The 16,612-nt window shown below is 31.3% G+C and overlaps 2 protein-coding genes across 3 annotated transcripts; both read right to left on the minus strand.

Moving 5' to 3' along the window:
- Window positions 1-1,863: 1,863 nt before the first annotated feature.
- On the minus strand, window positions 1,864-7,972 carry LOC123887381. Of its 2 annotated transcripts, none has more exons than XM_045936706.1 (10): window positions 7,681-7,972; window positions 7,066-7,143; window positions 5,907-6,228; window positions 5,614-5,804; window positions 5,364-5,466; window positions 4,892-4,992; window positions 4,631-4,805; window positions 4,049-4,219; window positions 3,835-3,935; window positions 1,864-2,161 (listed from the first exon to the last, which is right to left on the minus strand). In XM_045936706.1, exons 1-10 carry the CDS (start codon window positions 7,930-7,932, stop codon window positions 2,102-2,104), a joined length of 1,554 nt encoding a protein of 517 aa, XP_045792662.1. In that variant the 5' UTR covers window positions 7,933-7,972; the 3' UTR covers window positions 1,864-2,101. The 2 variants fall into 2 exon arrangements, with proteins under 2 accessions (XP_045792662.1, XP_045792661.1); XM_045936705.1 differs by having other exon boundaries at window positions 1,869-2,161; window positions 5,901-6,228.
- A 903-nt stretch (window positions 7,973-8,875) lies between these two features.
- Window positions 8,876-9,341, minus strand: LOC123885881. The gene is made up of 2 exons (XM_045935221.1): window positions 9,155-9,341; window positions 8,876-9,042 (listed from the first exon to the last, which is right to left on the minus strand). The coding sequence occupies exons 1-2, from the start codon at window positions 9,339-9,341 to the stop codon at window positions 8,876-8,878; spliced, it is 354 nt and encodes a 117-aa protein (XP_045791177.1).
- Between the last annotated feature and the right edge of the window lie 7,271 nt (window positions 9,342-16,612).

Genomic DNA, 16,612 nt, shown 5'->3' on the forward strand with positions numbered 1-16,612 from the left:
TTAGTCATTTGATATTAAAAAAAGCAAAAAAAAATTATTTGGGTAGCAAACTATCTAACCCGTAAATTAGTGGGTTTACACGAAAAATAGGTGATTATTTTTTATAGTGAAAAAAGTTACACTTCAAGAAAATACAATGGTTGAATAATTTTATGAAAAAATATGATGATTCGACAATTAAATATTTAATATAAAAAAAATAGAAAAATAATTTGGGTAACCCACTACCCAACCCAATCCAACCCGGAAATTAGTGGATTTACCCAATCCGGCCCAATGTTATAATAGGTGGTTATTTTCATCGACCCAATCCGGAATATCCTACGTGATTCGGGTTTTGGTTTTGGTCAAACTCAACCTAATCCGGCCCACGTACACCCCAATCAGGCCCCCCACTACCAAAGAAAAGAATTTTATGATATTACTATTATACTATATTCTTATTGCAAGCAAATTTTTATTTTATATATTTATTTTTGACCCATAAAAATTAACCAAAACTATTAACTTAGACTTTACATTTGTACACTCAACACAAATTCACATTTTCACTTTTCAACTTTCATAATCTTGAGTGAAATGGAAAAAAATTTATTATCTCAATTTCTTTGTTGTGGTTATATTTGTGTGTAGGTTCTCCCTCTCTCCGATCAAATTCTCTGCACACAATCTTTTTCTTTTTTAACTTTACTCTCCTTATGTGATATATAACCTCTCCTTTACGTTTGGGAATTCTTAGAATTGGGAGTTGAGCCTAACTCAACTCTACTTTATAAACACATATTCATGTCATTTCGCAACTGATGTGGGATTTCTTAACAAACACCATCGCCCCCAGCGCTATTGGGCTTGAGGCACACATATAAATGGTGGATGGGGCCCGATCAGAAACCTAATACAGGCGGTCTAGCGGATCGTGGAGAGCTCTGATACCATCTTAGATTTTTATATTGGACTTAACTCACCCTTACAAAATCGACTTCTAAAGCGATAATTTGTCTCTACTTTATAAATACATATTCAGGCCATCTAGCAACTGACATAGGACTTCTTAACATGAATAGGCCAGGTCATGCCGGCCTACAGGGACCTACAGCCTAGCCTACATAGGCTCAGGTTAGGCATAACTATATCTTTAAATGGAGTAGGTCAATGTATTTTTTATAAACTTACTTAGCCAAAAATGTCAGACTACAGACCATTAAAAAAATCTTTTAAGCTTATTAGGCCAACCTATTTAAGTAAATATGTATATTATTTTTACTACTATTATTATTATTATTATTATTATTATTATTATTATTATTATATTAAAATTTGTACTTTGATTAAATTATAAATCTATAATATTAACTTTTTGATAGTTTAAGGGCTCGTTTGACCCAGCTTTTTTTAGAGCTTATGCAAACAGCTTATGTAATTTTTATATATTATTATAAGTTTGTCAAGGTAGTTTATGATAAAATAGCTTATAAAATTACAATTTTCACTAGTGTGAACTTATAAAATGATCATATTTGGACATATTTCATATAATGTGAGACTCTTCGCACATTCATTCACGTCTAAATTTGGACATCAGGTATGTGACTTGAGTGGTTCATTAGAGAGTGACCCAATGGGTATTGGATAAACTTTGATATCATTTTAAAATTTGTATAAAGCTTAACTTAACTTTACATAACCATCTTATAAGTTGAGTCTTTATATCTCATCAGATGTGAGACTCTACGTGTGGAGGACACCTTCCTTAGTTTACCAACAAAATAACTGATCTAAGCAGATGTGAGACTCTGCGTGTTGAGGATACCTTCCTTAGTTTACCAAGACAATAACTGATCTAAGTAAAGAAATGGTGCATTCGAAAAGTTAACAAATAACTTAATTCTGACAGAACATAGTTCATTACAACTTCACTTCAACTTAGTTTCCAAACTTTACAACTTCAGAATGATTTAGTACAACCTTCACAGGATTTGTGCAGAGTACTTGAGATAACTGTCACCTTGTATACTCTATTTACAGTTACATGTGTACATATCCTATATATATACTCCTATTCTAGATGTATAGAAGAATTGTATTTTGAAAGAGCAATGGATTAAGCCTTGTCATGATGAATGAGGAATTCAATTATACAAGGATACAGTTGATCTGCTGCCTGCAATTGAAGAATAAAAGTAAAAATTAAGAATATTCATTTTTAAAATTCAAGTTGCTAGTGTTAGAAACAATACAGATGAACAAAATTACAGGCTTATTTCTTACGGAGAAGAAACACACGACAGAGAACCTTTTGGATTAGGAAAGGATAAAATTGGGTTTTCACATAATACATGGGTTATGGGTAGTGTTATTCTTGTGTTTCTTTGCTTCAGGTTTTGTAATAAATAGTATTACCCTTGTTTTTTTTGGATAATTATGTTACAATTAAAGTAATTAAAGCAACTATAAATCCATTTTTTAATGACTCATAATATCACTCGTCATATTCAAACACATTTAAGGACACATTCGTCGCAGTCCCTCAAAGAAATGCTAACAAGTTTTTATATGAAAGCTACACGACAAGAGCAGTATTTGGCTGATCTACATCCCATCAATTGCACACACAGAAAGCTCTGTGAGATGTGCTCAACATTAGAAAGTCTCGCCGGTAGGTGAAGATACTCCTTTCTTCACTTCACCGGTGATACAAAAGTTTATCTCCTAGATATTACTCATTCCAAATTATATTCCATTTGTTATTGACTCTTCAGCCTCATATACACTATCAGAAGAAGTTATCACTGAAGAGCCAGGTGTTTCATCTCTTGCACCAATTCATCAACTCGTTCCAAACCAATTTGAGATACTCATGGACTTGCCTATAGCTCTTCAAAAAGGTACCAGTTCTACTCAAAATCGTTATCCCGCTTTTAACTTCACGAGTTATAGAGTTATATGTTTCTTCCACTGTGCATTTGTATTTGTCAACTCTTATGTGTCTATTCCTAAGAATGTGCATGAAGCACTCTCTCATCTATGGTTTTCTATCATTGAATATTTACAATCAAGGTGGTAAGATTGATCGTTAAAAGTTTTTATATTAAAATTTTTGGTTTCAATAATGGGATACTTTCTCTCCAGTAGAAAACATGACATGTTTTTCTATTCTTATCCATGACCACCGTGCGCAACTGACTCTTCGTCATTTGGAAATAAAACACGCTTTTCTATTTGGTGATTTTGTTGAGGAAGTTTATATGGAGCCACCGCCCAGGTTCATTGCTCAGGGGAGTTGTGTAGTTTCGTTTGTAAGCTGCATAAAGTCTCTTACGGGTCTGAAGCGAAGTCTTGGAGTATGGTTTGACTAAATTAATGCTGTTCCTCGAGACTAAGAGTTTAACATGACACAATTCGGCGTTTTACAAATATTCCTCGACAAATCAATGCATTTATTTTGTTTATGCAGACGATATTGTTATTCTAAGAGATAACCATGATGATACTAAACATCTCCGACACTCCAACCGCATTTACTTCAAATGATCAATTGATAGATGACTCTACTATTTGTCTTTGGATCAATTCTCACCCATATTTTATATAATATTCTCCGCATACAGATTTTATTATGTCTTTCATCACTCATATCTTTCAACAGGTTCAAATATGGGTATGGATCCTCTCTAGTTACTGGATGGTCAGTAACCGAAAGAAAGACACCATCAATAAAATAATACTACGTTGTGTCTTTCTCTCTTCTACTGAAACAATCTAGTAATTGTAGAGGACCCTAACCTTTCAAATATATAGTATATTTTCTCGATAATAATAAGTGGAAAACCATACCGATCGGCCACCGACTAAGTCATAGTGGGCATAGTGTGGACCTCCAGACTCCCCAAAGACTTTGTATGTAACCAGATCCTTAGGAATAAGCTTCACCGTTTCTGCTTGACATTTATGATTATGTTATGCTCATTGCAACGAACAAAATTATTTTTGTTTTGGAGAGAAAAAGAGAGTTAAGCATTTAATGGATTAGTTAGTGAACTTTTAATACCGTATACAGCTTCTGGGGGACAGATTAAGTCCTTGTCACCAGCAATTGCTAAAACAGGAACTTTACTTTCGCTAAGATGATCCTTGTAGAAGAAAGCACCGCTCCTGTCACGTAAACCACCTTTCTGTAAAACTGTTTTCAACTGCAAGAGAAGCTTAGAAGGCACAGTACCTGCCAATCATCAATTGTGAATCAATCAAAAGTTGAGAAGAGAAATATTTGGATTGACTTATTCAAGCTTATCTACTGACATAAACACTTTACATAAACACATGTTCATAAGCTGTTTTCAGCTTATTTCCATAAACTCAATGGGATAGTTTATGAAAACAGCTTATAGCTTAGATGAAAACCATTTGGCTTTAACTTATTTTTTGTTACAGAAATAGCTTATACATAAACAAATATATGATAAGCGCTTAATTAAACTGTTTATCCAAACAGGGCCTTGACACTCTTCTGTGTATGGATTTGTCGTTTGATGACAAGAATGACATTTATTTAACATTAATAGATTTGATATATTAAGATTGAATAAAAGTTGAGAAACAAACAATGGAACACAAAAAAATTGGAACTTACCGAAGTTGTTAAAAACAAGTTTCTCATACAACTTTTGATCCATCATATTTTGAGCAGAAATCTGAGAATTTAGCCAAGATAAAACATACGGAGGATATCTCGCAAGAGGGTACACAGAAGCAATCAGTGGTCCAACTGGAATAGCAGGAACGTTTAAAGCCTGAACAGGTTGTACCTGCAAACAAGAATACAATCTCCATAGTTATTTTATTGTCCTCGCGATACATATCATCACCTGCAATCCGATTTTTTATGACTTACCAAAGGTAAAAGCCAATTAAGAGAAGTTCTTGAAGGTGTATAGTCGAGCGATGAAGCCAAAGTAACAACTGATGCAAACTCAGAATCTTTTCCATCAAAACCTGTCATAGAATTTATATAGAGAATGAGAGGAAATATTGACCATGGCATTGACTCCAGGAAATACTTTAATTTGCAAAGAGGTTCCTCCACTAATCACAAAACATTGAAAACACAATAAAATGATACATCCGACACACTAATGATATACTTTCCGTGATTGTTGAAAATTCAGGAATGTTGTAGCTCAGTAATATTTAGCATGCTAGTATAGTTAAAGGCTTGCACGATATCAAAATAAAATAATGTTGTAAGCAAGCTTGCACAGCAAGAAAATTATATTTTTGAAAGATCTGTCACATACATCATGAACGAAAAGTAACGCAGCATCATAGTTACAGAAGAAATAAAACAACAGATCAGTTGGACTTACTACAACGCGAAAGCTTTGCATAAAGCAAGATACCACCCATTGAGTGACCAATTGCAAGCAATTTTCCATCCCTTGGTTGGCATTGACCCTTTATATACGCCATCTAATGTACAAGAGTTTAACAAAAGAATTTGAGAAACAAATTTAATGATATAATCTGAAATTCATATTCCAAAACTCGTGAAGAGAGATAAAGTGAAACTTTCGCCAAAATTAAAAATAATGTATCACAATGGAATGTCTGCCTCACCGCAGCAGGTATGTCCTCTTCGAGATAATGATCGAAGTCCCAATCATACTTGACAATCAAATCTATCTGTTTCTGAAGTTCTTCTAATGTTGTATTAAAACGGTTCTGACCTCCGATCATAGTTTGAAGTCTCCGATTGAAATCCTTGATTTGACTAACAATTGCAGAATCCTTTCTCTCTCCTAACAAATCTGGAAGAAGAAAAAACAAACAATTTTTTACTTTGTTAGTGTTTATATGATGACACAATGTTAAAAATGACAAGCTACCAAGTTTACGTCGCTAACCCCGACCAAGTATGCTTGCAAGGCTATCAGACATCCTTGTAAAAATCTCCACCAACCTAGCTGTTGGGCATAGTTCCTCAGCCTCTGATCCTCTCCTTTTCATTTGAGAAACTTCTGCCTCAAAGGAAGCACTAAGGTTTTTAAATCCCAATGCTCTTTCAAAATCACTGCTATTACCATCGTTATTTGCAGAATCTGTTTCAGACAATTTCTTGAGCGACTCCTCATCTTCTTCCACGCTGTCTGCATATGTGCTCAACCCAGCACCTCGAACCTCAAGTGTCCATGTATCAAATCCTTGTGCCGACATGTACCGAGCAAATGAAGCCTGAACACAAACAACATGCACTTAGCAACATTGATGCTAGGTTACACTAAGCTAAAGATTTAAATTTAAGTGCGCAAATTGTACTGATAAAATGAAAGTAGTATGCTATGATTACGAGATTAATGTTTTAGCGCATGTTTAGATTATAGGTGAGTTTGAAAGAATCATAGTGGACCACCCTGATTTTGGAATAAGCTACATATTGGAGCTTCAACAAAATCACGGTGCCACAGTGATTTCGTCATGCTCACAACCAATTCAAACATGCACTTGGTCATTCTCCAAAATTTGAATTGTATCAGGCACAATTTTCTACAATATCAAGGATTATGACATAAGTACGTAACTACAAAGTCAATGCTACCACGTCGCAAATTAACCTTACAGTACCATGCTATGACTACAAGATTAATGTTTTGGTGTATGTTTGGATTGCAGGTGAGTTTGCCAAAATCACAGCGGACCACCACGATTTTGACATAAGCTACATATTGGAGCTTCAACAAAATCATGGTGCCACAATGATTTCGCAAAACTCACAGCCAATCCAATCACGCAGTTAGGGCCCATTTGGATTGGCTTATTATTGAGCTTATGCAAATAAATAAGCTTTTATGTATTATTATTATAAGCTTTTCAAGGTAGTTTATGAGAAAAGAGCTTATAAAGATACAATTTTTGTCAGCGAAAACTTATGAATTAACACAAAATTTTATTTATTTGCATAAGCTCAAAAATAAGCCAAATCCAAACAGGCCCTTAGTCATTCTCCAATAGATATAAAAATAAATAATTTGTATTGCTTTTCAATGGAAGAGAAACATAGCATAACCTCACCTCAGGAGAGAGATCATAGCCAATAGCATTGGTTGCAACACCTGACAATAACAAAAGTGGGTGATTCCTCAAAGGAGCCTGCACAATACATACATCATACAAAACCTTATTTATACCTTTAATAAAACCTTAACAAATTCACCTGGGATTTCAAAAATAAGCAATTAGTTAGAAATGAATTTGACACCATGTTTAGAAACTAACATGAAATATATGCTATAACTTATAAGTGAAGTTTTTTTTTCTACGAAACACGAACACTCCTCGGTTCAGGTGTCTCTCAGTGTCTGACACTCTTGACGACACCGACACATATGATTACATGCTATAACTGAAGTTTTTTTTTTTTTTGCAATGAAGGACAAACACTTCTCAGATTAAACATCTCCCAATGTCCGACCAAGACACAACCGATGACACCGACACACATGATTACATTAAATTATGTCATTTTTTAAATTATTATTGATGCAAACATATGAGTGTCGGTGTAATTTTATTTTTTTTCCTTTGATTTTCGATATAAATAATGAAATTGAAAAAAACCCAGAAAATATATCAGTGCATTGTGAAAAGGGTATTCAACGAAACCATAAAGTTAAGAACTTTGTGAACCTTTGGAGAAGGAAGATAACGCCAAAGAGCAAGTTTCCAATTGGAGTTTGGAACAGTGATGTGGTGAAGTTCATCGGCGGTGCATATTGATTGAGGCTTTACATCTTTCTTCTTCCAATGTACCTTCGCCGGAGACGGTGGTGGATCACGCCGGCAGTAAAAGCGGGAAGAAAATATTCGGGTTTCATGTTTCGGGTCGGGTCGTGGCAGGTTGATGTAACAAAATGCAGCGCCAATGTTGTTGAGAATCATATTTTTTGAGATGGTGTTTTTTTGGTTTCTTATTTTTTTGTTTTTGTTACACCTTTGGTTTCTATTTATAATAAACAAACTCTTTTTCAATTTTTCTATGTTATTAATATAAAATATTATATTTTATCTTACCAAAAAAAATATAATATTTTATATAAATTTTGTTTGTTGATAGACGAAATGACAAAGTTATTGAAAACTCACACACAAAGTGGAGTGACCGGGGTTCGAACCCCAATTATGACGTCCGACACTAATAATTTTGACATTTTTATCAGTTGAGTTAAGATTTATGGACATATTTTATAAAATTTTACGTGTCCTAATAATTTCTTTATAAAATTGTACACACATTTTCTCCTATTATCATATTAATAATTATAGGAGAAAATATATAAAATTAACACATCAATTTAGTAGTCTAACACATTTTTTTAATATCCATAGTTTAGTAGAAATTTCTATTAATTAAATGTTCTTAATATCCTATGAAAAGAGAAAAAAAGTCTAACTCAATTAATTGTTTATTTAATAAGTCATCTGTGTAGTAAAAAATTAACCTTTTGTGTTGTAAGAGCATTTACAATGGAGCACTCTAACTTTGAGTACTTAAATGGGTCTCACATGGACACATCACTAATTTATTATTTTTTAATAATAGTAACTAATAGGTACTCAACCCCTCCAATGGAGCACTTCTTAAAAAGTTCTAAAATGGGTCCCATCAATAATTTCACATCATTACAATAACTTATTATTTAATTATATATTTTATAATATAAATTGATTGAATGATAAAATTACAAAATTAATATGTATTATTTTTTTTATAATTGGAAAAATAATTAAAATTCAAAATTTAATTTAAAATAATATTGCCAAATTTTAAGAATTACATAATTAAAAAATAATTTAAAATAACATTACATAATTTTAAAAACAATTAATTTTGTTGATCATCATGCCCAAAACGTTGCCAAATATGCTCGACAAGATCATGTTGAAGATGAGCTCGCCTATCTTGAATTTGTGCTCTTATTTGAAGGTATGGTGCGAGATTTGGATGAGGACCATTATGTGTGTCATTTGTTGAAACATCATTGTTGGGGGCTGATCATAAGAATAATTAAAATGACCAGCATATGTGTATCGTTCGTTTTCCACAATCATGCTATGCAATATAATGCATGCATATAATATACGTTTAATTGTATCCATATGCCAATTACGCACCAGGCCACATACAATTGCGAATCGAGATTGAAGCACTCCAAATGCACGCCCACGTCCTTTCTTGCTGCTTCTTGATGTTGGGCAAACAATTTTCTTTTATCTCCTTGTGGCATTGGAATTGTCTTGACAAGTGTAGCCCATTGTGGATAAATATCATCGGCTAAATAATACCCCATATTATATTAGGTTCTATTTACCGAATATTGCACCAACATCTATATGGTTGACATTAAATTTTTGTAGAGGCATGCCAATTCAAAAATTGTGCTTTTGTGATGTACAAAAAATATTTGTGTTTTTGTACCATTAATTCAAATTGAATATATAAAATAAAGTGGGCCCATAAAAAGAATATTTTAATGAAAAATAAGGTGGGTCCAAGAGGAGAGAGAGAAGGTTATTATTTTAGAAGTAGTACATAATAGGTATTCAAATGGGTGGTACTCCAATAGTAGTACCTAATAAGTATCATAAGTACCTAATAGGTACTACACCATTGGAGATGGTTTGAGAAAGTGAAGTACACACTACAACATTTTGAAGATTAAGCAGTAGGCAAAAACCATTGGTAAAGCCAAAAAAGCGTACCTATATCATAAGGCAACTGTTTAGCAATGGTTTTCGTAGCGCACTCTATACAGCCGTAGCCTTTGCTATGGGCAGCGGTTTAACATGATACATAAATATAATATAGATCATTTTGAACATAAAAATGTCAAAATATTGGCGTTAAAATGTCAAAATTTTGCTCATTGGAGACTAAAAACAAAAGAACAAATTTTATAAAATAAAAACAAATGTTTTTATTTTACAGAGATTAAAACCAAAACTCATTATAAAAGTATGGACTAAAACATTTTGTTTTATAATGGAAAACATATTTTACCCTAAAGTAAACTAGTTTAGAGACCCGTACGAATGCACAGGTCCTTTGATATATACTCGATACTTAAGTTGATATTATGGTAAAAAAAAATATTTAGGATAAAATATTTATAAAAAAAATTGTTAAAATATAAGTAACACTTATTTAACCGTTGCCAAAACAAAAAAAATATTTCAAACGTTGCCTAAGGTGCGGTTTTTACATAGTTGCTATGTGAAATACGCTCGAATGTTAAACCGTTGCTTATTCTGTATTTCAGAACGGTTTAATGATTGTTGATATGGAAAATATGCAACGCACGTTAAACCGCTGCCTTTTCCACCTTACGAGAACATGACAAGCTAAACCGTTGCTTATACTGTATTTAGGGACGGTTTATTGACCATTGGTATGGAAACTATGTAACACACGTGAAACCGCTACCTTTTTCACTTTATGGGCGCGGTTTTGAAGTGTTGCCTAAACTAAAAATGCTATAGTGATAGCAATTACACCGGCATGAAGTAATTTAGATTCACCTATTTTTTCTTATAAACTAAAAGTATCAGCTGCGCGTAACTGCATCTCGATTCACCTATTTAAATCATAAGTATTTGTGATACTATTTGAGACTTTACACAATTTATTTCATGTCCAAATGTTATTTATTTTGGAAAATGTTAAACGTAAAATCGGAGCACTAATTAAGCATACCAATATAGAAAATTAATCTTGAAACTTATGAATGCAACATATTAAAAATGAAAAAAAAAAAAAATCTTTCTATCATTAATTTTTTCTTTTTATTTCTTTTTTTTTTTGTATGATTAACTAGTGTTCAGGAGACCGTTTAGCACCACACTTTAAGTTTATATCCATAGAAGTAGTTTTAACTTCTTTTTGAAATTCTTTAAAAAAAAAACTTCTTTTTGAAATTTATCATTAATTTTGGCTTTTTATTTCTTTTTCTCTTTTTTCGTATTTTTGAGATTTATTTATAAAAAAAAAAAAAAACTTCTTTTTGAGATTAGCTAATTGCATTGTCACAAAAACAAAAATCAAATACATGAAGTTGTTCCTGATTTGTATTTCTTTTCTTTGGCGTGAAGCTTCGTGCTAATGAGTTTCCTTGTTGAGTTATTTGAACATGTGAGTGTTAGATCAAAAAGAAGAATGAGTATGATTAATATGAGGTTGGTCAGAAAAAGGATTAACATGAGGTTAACGTGATCACGCATTTGAATAAATTCTTTTATTGACTGTTCGATTTTAATCAAATAATTTAAATAAATTCAAATTTTAATTATTATTTTATAATTATTTTTTTAAGAAGCCAAATGAATTGTGCAAGAGCTTTTAATTCTACAAATTTGTGCCAATTCCAATTTTAATTTACCAGCTACTTGTTTCATGGCTTTAGAGCTCGATGTCATTATGTTAATAAAAAATGGCTCGGAGGAATGTTAACGAAGCAATTTTTCCATAGCTCTATGTAAATAATCCAATATTGGTTCACAATCAATAACATCTTGACCATCGAAAATATGTATATAATAAACTTTAAGCCCAAGGTGTGCCTAAAAATAAGAAAGAGATATTACAGGTCAACAACAAAAGGAACAAAATATCACATATGTGTAAAATCTAAACAAGCAGATGGATTCTTCATCCAATGATGTAAGTCGCCTTCAACCAACCATCAAACTTGAACCTTAATGTTGAAAATTAACCTGTCACAAGAGGAGACCTTATGATCAAACACTCTCTTATTTTTTTTCTTTCCAAATAGACCAAACTGTAGCTAACCAAAATTCTTCAAGACACAACCTGATTTCTTTACGAAACATGTGAGCTCCACAAAATTGATGAGCAAGAGAGATAATATTATTCGGGAGAGCACAATACACACCCACCCAACTAAATATCACCCCAAATCGATCCAAAAAAAGCACAATTCAAGAAAATATGATTAAAATCCTTTAGAACTCCATAACCAGCTGAGCACATGGCTGATTCTTTACGTAAACAACCACAAACAATTAAGTTGGACTTAGAAGGTAGCCTGTTACTAAGAAGCCTCCAAGCGAAGTATTAATTTTCAACAGAACAAACTTGTTCCAAACCAACTCGCGATCAATTGACAAGTCCCTTGGAACCGTATGGCTCAACAGATGATATGCCCCTCCAACAGAATATTTTGCATCCGGGTCTGCGAACCACACCTAAGAATCCGATAAAAAATCCTGCAAAATAATGTTATCCAAAGCAAAACAACACTCTAATTTGAAATACCGAACTTTAATTTGAACATTATAAGTAAGTTATTAGGGTTGATCTAATATTAGCGACAGATACACATAATATATTTGGGGCTCAAGCCCCCACAACCAAAGAAAATAATGTTATGATAATACTATTATACAATTATATATTCTTATTGTAAGGAAATTTTTATTATATATAGATTTTGTTGTCATAAATAGTTTTTGTTATTTGGGTTATCTTTAAAAAACCTGAAGAAGGAAAAATTACCATCATATTTTTATTAAAGGTTAAATAAGTTTTGAATTCTTTAGTATAAAAAAAGTTTTAAATTTTTAAAAATAAAAAGAATTTTGATTTTAATTTATAAAAGTAAAAATGCGATGTTTTCGTCTTCCTAAAACTTTTCATTTTGATCTCTAATGACCAACTATTTATTTCCATGTTAATATTAAAATTATGATAATTTTTTATTCAAGATGTGTTATTGTGTTAAATATATTTTTGTTCATATTATGCTAAAAATTGGCAAAATGATGTCCATTATGACTAAAAACAAAACGGAAAATTTTTAAATGGTGAAAATATCACTTTTTCATTTTTAAAGATTAAAATTAAAATTCGTTATATTTTTAACAACAAAAAATGTATTTAATCCTATCACTAATAATAATATATAATACTGTGTATAAATCATTTTATAAATGTATTAGGTGCCATTTGAAATGTCTTTTGAGATTAATAATATATTAAAGTCAAGTTTTTATCACTAAATTAAGATATCTTATACATTTGTCATAAACAATAACTCAAACAAAATTTAAAGTATTTTGTTTTAGGGAGAAACAAAGTATCTTTGATTATGTAACAAAAAACAAAAGTATCCATCCTTTGATTATAGGCATGCAAGACATGTACGTAAATGATTTATTATACTATAATATAATATGCGAAAAGAGTAAAGGATGTATCCATATAATAAAAAAAAAAAAAGGATGTATCCATATTTTATTTTATTTTTTGAAGACAAGGATGTATCCATATTGTTTGATTAATTAATAGATAAATTATTTGATACATATTTTATTTTTACATGTATCACGTTTGGATTAGCTTATTTTTGAGTTTATGCAAACAGCTTATGCAATTTTTATGTACTATTATAAGTTTGTCAAGGTAGTTTATGATAAAATAGCTTATAAAAATACAATTTTCACTACTGTGAACTTATAAAATAGCATAAAATCTAATTTATATTGCATAAGTTGTTTGCATAAGCTCAAAAATAAGTTAATCCAAACGAGCCCTATATCATTCATGTGTGGATAATTTTGATAAGTTTACAAATAATGTTTTAATTTTTGGACCTATTAGAATTATCCACTTCGACGGTATATTGATAATCTAAATAAAACGTGTAGTAGAGTGTTCATCTAATTAATATTGGTGAACACTCTGGTACATATATTATGTAGATATGTACAGGTACACGGCTTAGGTGGATGGTTTTGATTGGTCCACAAATAATATTTAATATATAAAAATTAATAAATATTATTTGTAAACTAATTAAAATTATTCACCTCAGCAAATATACTGTTACATATCACATAATATATGTACCGAAGAATTCACCATTAATATTATATATATATATATATATATATATATATATATATATATATATATATATATATATATATATATATATATATATATATATATATATAAAATTGATTTGACACACGTTTATAAAATGAGTTTACGTACCAATTTTAATAACTTTCTTTTCATAGAAAGATACATCAATAAAATTGATTTGAGTCATGTTTATAGAAAGAGAAATACATGTATAAAACTGATTTGACTCGTGTTTATAAAATGAGTTTACGTAATTTTAATAACTTTCTTTTTATAGAAACTGAGATATATGAATTTAAGTTTTATACAGTACATATAAATATCTACGTACAATAACGATTATTCAACATAGAATTTGCATTTACGATGATAACATAAATGCTAAATGATAACTTAAATTCAACATAGATGCTAAATAGAGCATACCTGACTCGTTTAATTTTTTCTACCTTGAACAAGGGGAAGCTTGTGTCTTGTGAATTACTGTAGTACTTATAACGTATGAAGTACGGACTCCGACACGGACACTGCGACACGATATGGACATGGACACCACGACACCGCTAATGTAAAAAATATAGGACACCGACACCGCTACATATTTATAAAACATATAAATTGAAAATCAAAATATATACATGTAAATCTAATATGAGCAAGTTATTTTTTAAAAAGAGTTTTAAAACAAGATATGATAGTATTTTACTTTTATTTATACATCTACGATCGAAAAAACTAAAAATATCGTAATCAAAATGTAATGTTTTCAATCCCTCACTGATCAATATTGTTGTTTCTACACATCTTTAACTCTGGTAGATATGTCAAATATGTGCCTAAAGAGAGTATAAGCAAAGAAAAAGTAATTATTTTTTGGGACACTTGTCCGACACGTGTCATATGAGTTTCTTACATGTGTCGGACACCGATCAAATGAGTGTCAAACTAAAGAAAAAATTAAATTTTTTCCGACACCGATATGAGCTACCACGACACGCCTAATCATAGAAGTGTCGTTGCTTCCTAGCTTATAACCTTACAATGGATATGCATGATCACATAGAACATGTTGACTTCGAGATTAATTTAAAAATTGTGGTGGATAAGTTTCTATTTTAAAAATATATTTTTAGTACTTTTATGGGCCACCCCAAAAACAGTTCGTTGGCCTAGCCCATCCCATGAAAAAAATGAAATTTTCTTTTGGAACCCGTTAATTTTCTTTTATGAGAATTTTTAAAACTAGCGGGTCAGGCAGGCGCGTTCCGCGCCTGCCTGTGTCTAACTTATGTACCAAAAAAAAAGATACGCCTTATGTTATGGTGAGTTTGTTAATAAAAGATTTTTGTTGCTACTAAAAAAAGCAAGGGTAATGTTGGTATTATGAAAATTCTACCCCAAAACTCATGTATTCTTTTTATATAATATATTATAGTATAGAATAGATATAGATGAAAAAACCATAAAAAAAAAAGAGGAAGTTAAGGGCAATTATGGAATAATTAAAAAATAATAAAGGAAGTTAAGGGCAAAATGGACCAAAAAAAATCCAGCCCAAACTCCCTTATCCTCTTTATATATTGTTATAGATTTATATAATATATTATAGTATAGAATAGATATAGATGAAAAAACCATAAAAAAAAGAGAGGAAGTTAAGGGCAATTATGGAATAATTAAAAAACAATAAAGGAAGTTAAGGGCAAAATGGACAAAAAAAAATCCAGCCCAAACTCCCTTATCCTCTTTATATATTGTTATAGATTTATATAATATATTATAGTATAGAATAGATATAGATGAAAAAATCATAAAAAAAAGAGAGGAAGTTAAGGGCAATTATGGAATAATTAAAAAACCATAAAGGAAGTTAAGGGCAAAATGGACCAAAAAAAATCCAGCCCAAACTCCCTTATCCTCTTTATATATTGTTATAGATATCATTGTTTGTTAGTTAACTACTAAACAGAATTTGCTAGTGGATGTGTAAATATATTGAAACTCTAACGTTTTAAGATTTCACGTGCCCAAAGACCCCGATAAAAATTTTGAATTTTTTATCACATTTGCTCACATTTGGTTAAAGTTTTCTGTTCTTCGTTTTTTTTCTTTTTGTGTACCGGTATAATCCGGTACTTCGAATAGTTGACATTTGCTCACAAGATTAGTACACATTTTCTCACATTTGAAACTAAAATTGGCTAAACATTCGGCATTTTGAATAGCTTCACGCCAAAAATGCTTAAAACAAACTTGCCATGGCATGATGACAAGTATATGAAATCACGAATTCCACGAAGCATGATAAGGGTTTTCACTATCTTACAACTTCCTGTTATCACATTGATTAAAAGCTTAGAGTCACTTTACAACTTTTTGATGAATCAGGATTTGTCACTCTTCATTGCTGAAAGAGTGTGAAAGAAGATACCAAATATATATGGAGTATCATTTTTGTGCTTGGTTTGATTTTGTCCTAAAGAAATTTCTCTGAGTTCTTCTTTTCGCGTCTCTGAGTCTTTCACGCATCCCTTGACCTTTCAGTTCTATCTCTCGTGCAACGTAGATGCAAGTGTGTAAATAGCAAAAACTGAAAAAATAGTTTGAATGCGAACTGAGTTCGCTACCTAGGATGCGAACGTTATAAAATCTAATATTTTTCAAATTCTCACCATTCCT

This window comes from Trifolium pratense, linkage group LG5 (genome assembly GCF_020283565.1).
Source record: "Trifolium pratense cultivar HEN17-A07 linkage group LG5, ARS_RC_1.1, whole genome shotgun sequence".
Taxonomy (NCBI): Eukaryota; Viridiplantae; Streptophyta; class Magnoliopsida; order Fabales; family Fabaceae; genus Trifolium; species Trifolium pratense.